This window comes from Alligator sinensis, unplaced genomic scaffold, assembly GCF_000455745.1.
Source record: "Alligator sinensis unplaced genomic scaffold, ASM45574v1 scaffold1488_1, whole genome shotgun sequence".
Classification (NCBI taxonomy): Eukaryota; Metazoa; Chordata; order Crocodylia; family Alligatoridae; genus Alligator; species Alligator sinensis.
In genome coordinates this window covers 291,073-300,681 of record NW_005843097.1, presented here as the reverse complement: position 1 = coordinate 300,681, position 9,609 = coordinate 291,073, and the positions used below count along the sequence as shown (strand labels likewise).

The following is a 9,609-nucleotide window of genomic DNA, read 5'->3' as shown; positions in this document are numbered from 1 at the left end:
CGTCGGGCTGGGGCGGCCGCCAGGCGGGCGGGCTTCTCCGTCCAAGGCGCAGCACCCGCCATGTTGGTGCGGGGCGGAAGCGCTTCCTTAGCAACGCGACAGCCATCTTGGCGCCGATTAGAAGTCCGGGCCGGAAGTCCCGTTGGGGGCCATGCGAGGGAAGGGCGGAAGTACCCTTAAGTGGAAGGGGAGGGGGGTCTTTGGAGGGGCAGGGGTAAGCCCACCCATCCTCATCTTTTACAGCCTCAGTCCTCAAAATCTACTAAACCCCAGGAAAGTTTTTGCAGGGGGTGGTAGGTGGGGATTGGGGAGGGCTGGGGCCAGTTTTTCCCCCCCAGCCTCCCTGGCTTGGGTGGGGGTTTATAGGGTAGCAGATTAAGGGGCGGGAGGCATATCTTGGGTGGTGGGAGCACGTGTCTCACGGGCTGACTCCTCTGTCCCTTAACTCCCCCAGTTCCATGTCTCAAGATCCTGGTCAGCAAAGTCCTGGGCTATGGTATCGTCATGGGGTCTGTGATGGGTGAGGACCTTTGGCCCTGGGGCAGCAAGGTGGGAATGGGGCTGGTGGGGGGAGGTTCAGCCCCCCACACTGACCCCCTCTCCCCCTCCCTGCAGTGAAGCTGCCCCAAGTGTTCAAGATCCTGGGGGCCCAGAGCGCCGAGGGGCTGAGCTTCCAGGCTGTCCTGCTGGAGCTGCTGGCGCTGACCGGGACCATAGCCTACAGCATTGCGCACCACTTCCCCTTCAGGTGAGGCAAAAGTGCACCCAGATGCCTGGGTTCTCACTCCGGAGGAACCATCTCCCAGCCGACAGAGCAGGGAACCTGAGTCACCTTCAGTTGCATTTGTCCGATCGAGCCATCTCTTGGTCATTGGAGGTGGAAAACTGAGTCACAAGCAAAGAGAGGCCACACAGGGCTTTATTCTTTGCTGGCTCTGGGTCCCAGCGTGAGTCTGGGAGTGGGACGGTTGGGAGCCTGGATGCCTGGGTTCTTGCTCAGCTCTGGGGGTGCCAGGAGCCTGGACAACTGGGTTCCTTGTGGCCTGGTGGGTGAAAGCAGTGGGCCTCGCTAACCCCCCTCCCCTTTCCCTGCCCCTTAGCGCCTGGGGTGAAGCACTCTTCCTTACCCTACAGACGGTGACCATTGGCTTTCTCATCCAGTACTTTGGGGGATGCACGGGGCGTGGTGAGTTGGGGAGGGGGGTGAGGCCTCTGCCGAAGGGGGGCATGCTGGGAGGGGGTGGGGCCTCTGCCCAGGGAGAGGGGCCTCTGACCCTTGCCCGCCCCCCTCCAAGGTGTGACCTTCCTGGCTGTGTACTCCTCGGCACTGGCACTGCTCCTGTCCCCACTCCCACCCTCAGCTCTCATCACCTTGCTGCAGGCCTTCAACCTCCCTGCCATTATCGTCAGCCGGGTAAGGCTGGCCCCAATCTGGGCCCGATCCTGGGGGTGGGAGACAAGATGAGAGGGGGGGCTGGTATGACTCTTCTCCTTCCCTGCCTTCCTCTTGCCCCCCTACAGCTGATCCAGGCGACCACCAACTACCGCAACGGGCACACGGGGCAGCTCTCAGCTGTCACCATCCTACTGCTGTTCGCCGGCAGCCTTGCCCGCATCTTCACCTCTGTGCAGGTCTGTCCTCCCATGATCCTCTGCTGGTTTCCCATAATGCTCCTGGGCCCAGGGTGGCTTCAGCCTTCCCACAATACCCCTGGGCATTAGCTCCACCTTGTGAGGTGGCCCAGAGGACTCGCAGCCTCTCACTGGGGGTCACAACCTTCCCAGCAGGGGGTCAAAGGGTGCATTGTGGGGGGGGCCTCAGGGTAGGTGATGCTTTGTGGTTTCCAGCCTTGCCACACATCTGAGGGGGTTGGGACTAGGATTGTTTACCCATAATCCTCTAAGAGCTTCTCCACTCTCTCCCAGTCCCCTCGGTCTCTGTGCTGGGAGAGACCTGATTAGCTCTTGTCGCAGGGCTCAGGCTGCTTTCCCCACAATACCCCGTGTGCGCGCACACCCCCCCCCAACCCCCCCCCCCCCCCAACCCCCCCCCCAGCCTCTGGAGTGGCAAGCACTGAGTTGAGATCTGGCCAGCTCATAGCACATGGGGGTGCAGAGCAGGGGCCTATCCTTTCCCACAATGCCCTGGGGCCTAGCTCAGCCCCCCTGGAGGACAGAGAAGGGAAGGCAGGGGAGAACCCAGGCAGCCACTGCCTGAGACCTCACACACTCATGCCATGCCAGGGGTCACATGACTTTTCCACAATGCCCTGGGGCCCATCCTGGGAGCCCCTGCCTGAGACCCAGCACGCACATGCGTTATTGGTGGGGTGGGGGTGGAAGGTGGTCATGTGTTGGGTTTTTTTCCCACAATGCCCTGGGGCCCAGCTCAGTCTCCCCCCCACTCTCCAGACTGGGTGAAGACCTGACACACTCATGTCCTGTGGCCTTCCCACAATCCCCTGCCCTGGGCTGAGACCCTTGCATGGGGGGGGTGGTCATCATGCCCCCTGCCCCTTCCTCACACCTGTTTTCTCCCTCAGGAGACTGGGGACTTGTTGGTGGCACTGACCTACATGGTGTCGTCCATCTGCAATGGGGTCATCGCTGCACAGCTCATCTACTACTGGCATGTCCCAGCCCAGGGCAAGAAGCAGCGGTAGGACCCCCCTGCCATGGGGGGGGCAAAAGGGGTGGGGCAGGGATAAGCCAAGCCCCCATCATGGTGGGGAAGAGGGGGAGGTGTATGAGCAGAGAAACCCCCAGTTCTGGGGGAAGGGGCTGCTTCTGTGTCTTGAATTGCCCCCCCTTTCTCTGTAACTGCTCCCCTATGACTGTAACTGCCCCCCCCCGGCTAGAATTGCCCCAACTGGGGTGGATTAAACGCTGAGAACACTCATATCTGCCCCAGTGTGGTCGGGGAGTGGGGGTGGGAGCCCAGGTGCCTGGAGGCTGAGCCTCCCCCAGGTCCCCCAGGTGTCTGGGCCCCTAGCCGCCTCTCGCCTCCTGGAGGACCCTGGAGTCCGTGCTCCCAGCTACTCGCCTCTGTGTCCCACCCCAGAGCTGGCTGCAGGGGGGCAGTTGGCCTTCGCCTAGAGGCCCCCCTCCTTCACAGAGCCCCGCCCCCCTGGGTGGTCAAAATCAGGTCCAGACATCCTGTAACTCTACTATGAGCTTTATTAAACCATGAAAATGCAAACCCCGCCCCCACCCCAAGGCCTGATTGGTTACCCCCTCCTCTGCCACGATTGGCCCTATCAACTGGTCAAATACCCAGCCATTCACTCTGAACCCTAATAAAGGCTCCTGGTTGGGGTTTGTTGTGGGGGAGAGAATGAACTGCCCTCTCTGGCACCCCCCAGGCCTGGACCCCCCTACTCCCCAGAGCCAGGATGTACCCTACATCCTAATGTGGCTGTTAACTCTGGACCATAACAACAACATGGGCTGGGTTTAACCCATTCTGCCACAATAAGTACCCCCATCCCTCCTGCTTCCTGACCCCCCCCCCCCCCTCCCTCCACCTGCAGCCAGGGCAGGTCCCACATAGTGGCTGTTAAGTCTTAACCCTAATGATGACACTGGCTGGATGCATCTCAGTGGGGGATGGGGGGGCGTATGGACAAGCAGGCCCCCCACCCTGCTGGGCCCCTCAGAGGGGCTGGTAGCCCCCCCGCCTGCGGTGCCGCCCCACCAGGTAGGCGATGATGACTATGAGGATGAGGACGATGAGGACGACGGCCACCACGATGGGCACCACCAGGCTGTGGTCGGCAGGACAGTGCACAGCTGAGGGGGAGGGGTCAGTGTGGGGGGATGGGACCCAGGTGTCCGGGTGCCCAGCGCCCAATTTCCCCCAAAGAACCCATGGGTCCGGGCCCCCAGTGGTACCCCTCTATAGACCCCACTTCCCCCACCGAAAACCCAGGTTTTCAGGCTGCCAGCAGTACCCCCCTATAGACCCCATTCTCCCCCCACCTCAGAGAACCCAGGGATCTGGGCTCCCGGCCCCCCTGCTCTCACCCCCAGCACCCTTCCCTTCCCCCCCCTCCCTGTACTAATCAGAGTTAGGCTGCCAGCCCCTGCCCCCCTCCCGGAGACACCAGGCATCTGCTCCCCCCTCCCAAGGCAAGAACCCAGGTGCCCAAGCCTCCAGGGCCTCCTGCTGCAGAGTGGAGAAGGGACCCAGGTGTGCGCGCTGAGGGAGGGGGGGCTCACCATCCCCGAAGGCACCCCCATGGGGCAGGGTGAAGGCTTGGGCGCGCTCCTGCAGGGCATCGAGTCTCAGTGTTTCGCTCAGCACCAGGCTGCGGTTGCCACAGGCGTAGCAGTGCCCCAGGGCGGCCTCCAGGTCTCGCAGGCTAGTGTTGTCAGCCCTGAAGTGCCCCTCTGCAGGGGGGAGGCAGGGGTCAGGTGACCCAGGTGTCCGGGCAATTGTCCCCTGCCCCCACTTTCCAGCCCCCTCCCCTCCCAGAGAACCCAGGTGTCCCAGCTCCCAGTCCCTGCCCCACCTTGCAGCCCCCTCCCCTCCCAGGCATCTGGGCCCCCATCTCCCACCTGTGGCCTCAGGGAACTGGACTGTGAGGCTGGTTTTGACTCCACTGAGGTAGAAAATGCCCCGGGTCTGATTCTGTGGGGGGCAAGAAGACAGTTACTGCCCTGTTTGCCCTGCCCCCCCTGTGGGACCCACCAAATTGCCCCCCACCAGTTCAGCGCCACCTCTGGGACCCCCCCCCCAAGACCCCTTCCAGTTTGGCAACCCTAAGTCATTGGTAGGGTCCAGAGTGAATGCCTCCATTTATGCCCACCTAGAATCAGTGCCCTCTGCTAGACCCTATAACTGTGTGTGTTGTCGTGTCCCCCCCCACGCCCCCCATGACTCCTCCCAGTTCAGCAATCCCCTGCTGGATCCTCCCTTCCTCCCCAAACCCCTCCCAGCTCATGGCCCCCTGGGACAGCACTAGGGCCCAGAGTTAACATCTTGATTCATAGCCAGCTCTGGCCCCATAACTGCTTCCCCAGCCAGATGCCCCCTGCTGCCCCCCCTAGCTCAGCACCCCCACAAGTCATCAGTAGGGGCTACAGTTAACACCTCAATTTGTTCCTAAGTAGAGTCAGTGTCCTCTGCTGGATCCCTGTAACCTTTCTACCAGCCAGATGCCCTGTCCTGCACCGCCCCCACCCAGCACCCCCCGCTGGTACCTGGTGGAAGGTGAACTGCAGGAAGCCCTCAGGGAAGGTCAAGTTCATGACGGCTATGTCCTTGTGACACCAGCCCGAGGCCTTGGTGCAGTTGGGCATAACCGTGAAGGTGCCCCAGAGCTGTGGTGGAGGGGCAGGGGGTGGGTTTGGGGCGAAGAACCCAAGTGTCCAGGCTCCCATATCTCCCCATCCTAGAGCCAGGACCCTGCTCTCACCCCTGGCCCCCTCCCCACCTGGAGAACCCAGATGTTCCAGCTCCCAAATCCCCACTTCCCAGCACCAAGGGGTTGTAGACCCCCCACCCCTTCCCCCTTATCTCACCCCCTGGCCCCCTCCCTGCCCAGCGACCCCAGGCATCTGGGTACCTGGCGCTTGGCCTGGGCAGCGTAGTGGACCCGCAGTTGCAGCCCGGCCTCCAGCCGCAGGCAGGGCCCTGACCCGTTGTCCACCCGGTAGTCGCCCAAGGGCACCCCTGGTATTGCTGTGGGCTGCGGGGTGGGTGGGACCCGTGTAGGCAGAGTCGTGTGGTTGCTAGGGTGCGGGGTGGGGGTGTGGTTGCTAGGGTGCGGGGGGGTGGTGTGGGTGCGGTGTGGTTGCTAGTGTGCGTGGTTGTGGTGTGGTTGCTAGGGTGCGGGGTGGTGGTGTGGTTGCTAGGGTGCGGGGTCGGTGTCTTGGTGAACGCAGGTGCCAGCGTCGCCGACTTCTTCCAGGGCCAGGGCCAGGGCCAGGTGCAGTCCTTGCACTCCAGGCCTGGGCCTGGCGTGGGACCCAGGCGTCTGGGCCGCTCCCATCCCCGCGCCACCTCTGAGGGTGGGGGTCCGTCCTGGCGCCCAGCTGTGAAACAGACTGGGGAGGGAGGGGAGACAGAGAGGGACAGGGACGATGCCATGTCCAGAGGTTTCAGAGTGAGCCGTCGTTAGGCTCCGGAGTTAATGGCCAATTAGAGCCCTGGTATAATGAGCTAGTATCAGTGCCCCCTGAGCTGTCCATTTAAATACTCCCCCCCCCCCCCAACCCAATATCCTGTGCATTCCCCACACCCACCATTATTAGGCTTCAGAGTTAATTAACAATTAGAACTGCTTTATAATGAGCCAGTATCAGTCCTCCCCAAATCTACCCCCAACCCCCTCACAACGTAAATACCCCCCAAAGGTAATTCCTTGCCCCCATTCACCCCCCGGTCATTAGGTTCCAGAGTCAACACCAGGTTACTGTTGTTCCAGTCCCTGATTGCCCAAAAAAAGCCAGTGCCTGGTGTCGAAATTCCCCATTTCAGCCTTTTCTTCCCCCATTTCCAGGCATAAAAGGGCATTTTACAGGCAAAGCCTGTTTTCGACCCCGAACTCCAGAGGTTTTGGGGGCTAATAATGGACTTTCTAAAAATCCCTTTGTCCAGAAAACACCATATTTGGGCGCCTAATTCCCATGGGGAGCTTTTCCCTCTCTGTTTTTGAGGGCCAAATGGGATTTGTCAGGCCAGAAAAAGATGATTTCCACCTCACTGGGACTCTTTGGAGACAGGGGAATACCCTATAAGGCACCAAAACAGGCCATTTTTAGCCCAAAAGGAGGCGCTTTCAGTCCCCAGGGTCTGTCTGCCTGTGTCCTTTGATCCAGGAAAAGATACGGGGTGGGGGGGAGGGGGGGGCAGTAATCTGGATGCCTGGGTTCTCTGGGAGGGGAGGGGAGGGGGCTGAGTTGTGGGACCCTGGCTGCCTGGGTCCTTCAGGGGAACGGGGGTGAAAGCAGGGGTGCTGGGTGCCCAGGTTCTCTGGGCGGGGAGTGGGGTCAGATGTGTTACAGCAGGTGCAGCCGGGAGCCCGGACACCTGGGTTCTGGGAGGGGAAAAGGGGGGGGTCCCCCTCCCCGGTACTAACCCACTGCCCCGGCCAGGCAGAGCGCAATGAGGATCCAGGCTGGGGTCCTCATGGTGCCCGTCCGTCTGCCCGTCCCTGTCCTGTCGTCTCCTGATAGCAGAAAGGAAACGAAACCTTTTCCCCAGCTCCGAACCCAGGCGTCCGGGTCCCCCGCCCCTGTGAACTCAGATAGCGCCCGGCCCTGTCACGCAGCAGGCGATGGCGCAACCGGCACCTGGCTCTGGGGTGGGGCCTGGCCTCGCGCAACAGGCACCCTGGCTGCTTGTGGGGGCAGCCAGCTCGGGGAGGGGGTGGCTGAGTAGAACACTACCCCCCCACTCACCAACCCCTGATACTCTCCAGAAGTGGGGTGGGAGCCGGGCATCTGGCCTCCCTGCTTTAATCCACCAGTCACCACTCCCCTCCCAAAGAACCCAGGCGCCCGGGCTCTCACACCTAGGCCACACTCCCCACAGAGAACCCAGACACCCAGGCTCCCAGCCCCTCCTACTCGTAACCTGCCACAACACCGCGCTGGCTGCTAGGTTTCAGAATTAACCAGGCCAGACTTGGTTATCATGGGCCAGGACCAGTGCCCCCCAGCACTCTCCTGCCCCCCAAATCCCTTCTCCATTTAAATATTCCACACACCCCAAAGATAAGACCCTGCTCCCATTTTCCCCACCTGCCATTATTAGGGTTCAGAGTTAATGTCACCAGCTGGATCCAGTGCTAACTGGCCAGTATCAGTATCACGTGTCCAGGCTGAGATGTGTGCAGGTGGCTGGGTTTAAGGCGTCTGAGGGGGCTGAGATGCGACCAGCTCTGGGGTGGAGGTGGCCCAGTAGAACCTGCCCTGGGGATATGAGTCTGCGCTTTCACTTCCCCCTATGCCCGCTGAGTCAGGCCAGGGCTGTCGGCCCATGACCTTCATGTGACAACCCTCGTGGCCCTGGGGGGAGGGACACCTGGGTTCTCTGCTGCCTGCTGCTTGTCCCGTGCCTCAGTTTCCCTCTCCTGGGGGAGAAGAGCCGTGTCCAGGTGGGGGGTGGCTGTGTGCGTGCGCGCACGCGCATAGACTTGGCCCTGGCTTAATAATGTGACGCCCCCGCCTGCCCCCCAGGACTTTTACAGAGAGGGCCTAGCTGTGGAACCCAGGCAGCCAGGGCAGGGTGCCAGCTGAGCGAATGGTACCCCAGATGCCTGGGTCACGTGTGTGCGTGCGTGTGCACCTGCACCCTGGACACCTGGGTTGCATGCGTGCATGTGTACCTGCGCCCTGGCCACCTGGGTCATGTGTGTGCACGTGTATACCTGCACCCCGGACGCCTGGGTCATGTGCACCCACAGCCCCAATGCCTGGATTCCATGTCTAGGCCTTCTCCTGCTCTAGGCCCTTGTCCCCTTTGTCTCCTGTACCCCCCACCCGGGGTGCCTGGGTTCCCTGCACATACAGCTGCTGCGTGTGTGTGTGTGGGGGGGTCACTGGGCTGCGTGTGCCCAAAGCGTCCCACGACCAGCCCCAGGGAGACCCCATCCAGGCAAAACACGAGGCTGAGGCGCATGCGCTGTGAGCTGTTGCCGAGCCGCTCATGCGATCTACCACTGCAAGAGCGCTTGGGGCGCAGTCCCCTGCCCGCAACATGGAGGGGCCGGTGGGGTGGGCCCAGCGGGGTCGCGCGTTCGCCTTGGAGGCCCGCAGCCCTGCGGCGCATGCGCAGATGGGGGTTCCCATTGGCCAGCGGCGCAGCCAATGCAAGGGAGGCGGGGCAAAACCCGGAAGTGGGGCACCACGTGCTTCTCTTAGTGTAAATTATTTCTGTAGCATAAAGAGTGTGTGTGTGTGTGTGCGCGCGCGTGCGCACGCATATATGCACGGCTATATAATTGTGTCCAATTTTACCATCATGCACATATAATTATACAGATAATTACATATTGCCCTGCATGTACATTTACACAATACAATTATATATATTTTTACGTGGCTGTAATTATACACACACATATATATTCATACCTACATATACTTGTGTAAATTTGCATATATATGCAAATTTATGTGCCCATAGCTGTATGTGTCATTGTGTGGTTGTGTTTATATTGACAAATTTATACATCTAGTTGCATATAAATGCACCAGCACATTTACATGCATATGTAAAATAGTGCATGTATTATAATTGTATTTAATTGAGTGTGCATTTTCATATTTATGCACTCTCAGAATTATACATGGTTGTACATATGTAATTGTATGCATACATATACAATTTCATGCACATACTTATACCATTGCAGGTAGGGTGTGAAAATTTACGTGTGCATATATGCGTACGTGTGCGTATGTAAATTTGAGTTCATATGCATGTAGCTAGATATGTAGTTATATGTGCATAAATTTGCATACACATAATTATGGACATATTGCTATATATATAATTGTGTGTGTGTAATATACACATACAGAAACATGCATGCACACACTTACCTGCACAGTGGTGACACATAGAGCGTGCACAGGGATGGGTTGGTGGCCCCCCCCCCT

The 9,609-nt window shown here is 59.8% G+C and overlaps 2 protein-coding genes across 9 annotated transcripts in view; one reads left to right on the top strand and one right to left on the bottom strand.

Moving 5' to 3' along the window:
- MPDU1 (mannose-P-dolichol utilization defect 1) overlaps positions 1-2,899 on the top strand; it is a 5,397-nt gene extending 2,498 nt beyond the window's left edge. For 4 of the 8 annotated variants that reach the window (XM_025193761.1, XM_006037315.3, XM_025193760.1 and 1 more), the window contains 6 exons: positions 455-520; positions 616-748; positions 1,101-1,186; positions 1,296-1,414; positions 1,522-1,632; positions 2,544-2,899. In XM_025193761.1, the coding sequence (XP_025049546.1) occupies positions 455-520; positions 616-748; positions 1,101-1,186; positions 1,296-1,414; positions 1,522-1,632; positions 2,544-2,663 (635 nt within the window). In that variant the 3' untranslated portion in view covers positions 2,664-2,899. Of the gene's footprint in view, positions 1-6; positions 294-454; positions 521-615; positions 749-1,100; positions 1,187-1,295; positions 1,415-1,521; positions 1,633-2,543 lie in introns of those variants that run through there. The other 4 variants (XM_025193762.1, XM_025193759.1, XM_025193764.1 and 1 more) reach the window with 4 other exon arrangements.
- A 260-nt stretch (positions 2,900-3,159) lies between these two features.
- On the bottom strand, positions 3,160-7,912 carry CD68 (CD68 molecule). Its single transcript, XM_025193758.1, is given in 8 exon segments — positions 3,160-3,789; positions 4,219-4,389; positions 4,558-4,630; positions 5,203-5,322; positions 5,568-5,788; positions 5,791-6,048; positions 7,083-7,172; positions 7,747-7,912. Coding segments are annotated over 8 exon segments (1,077 nt in total). The 5' UTR covers positions 7,754-7,912; the 3' UTR covers positions 3,160-3,652.
- Positions 7,913-9,609: the final 1,697 nt, after the last annotated feature.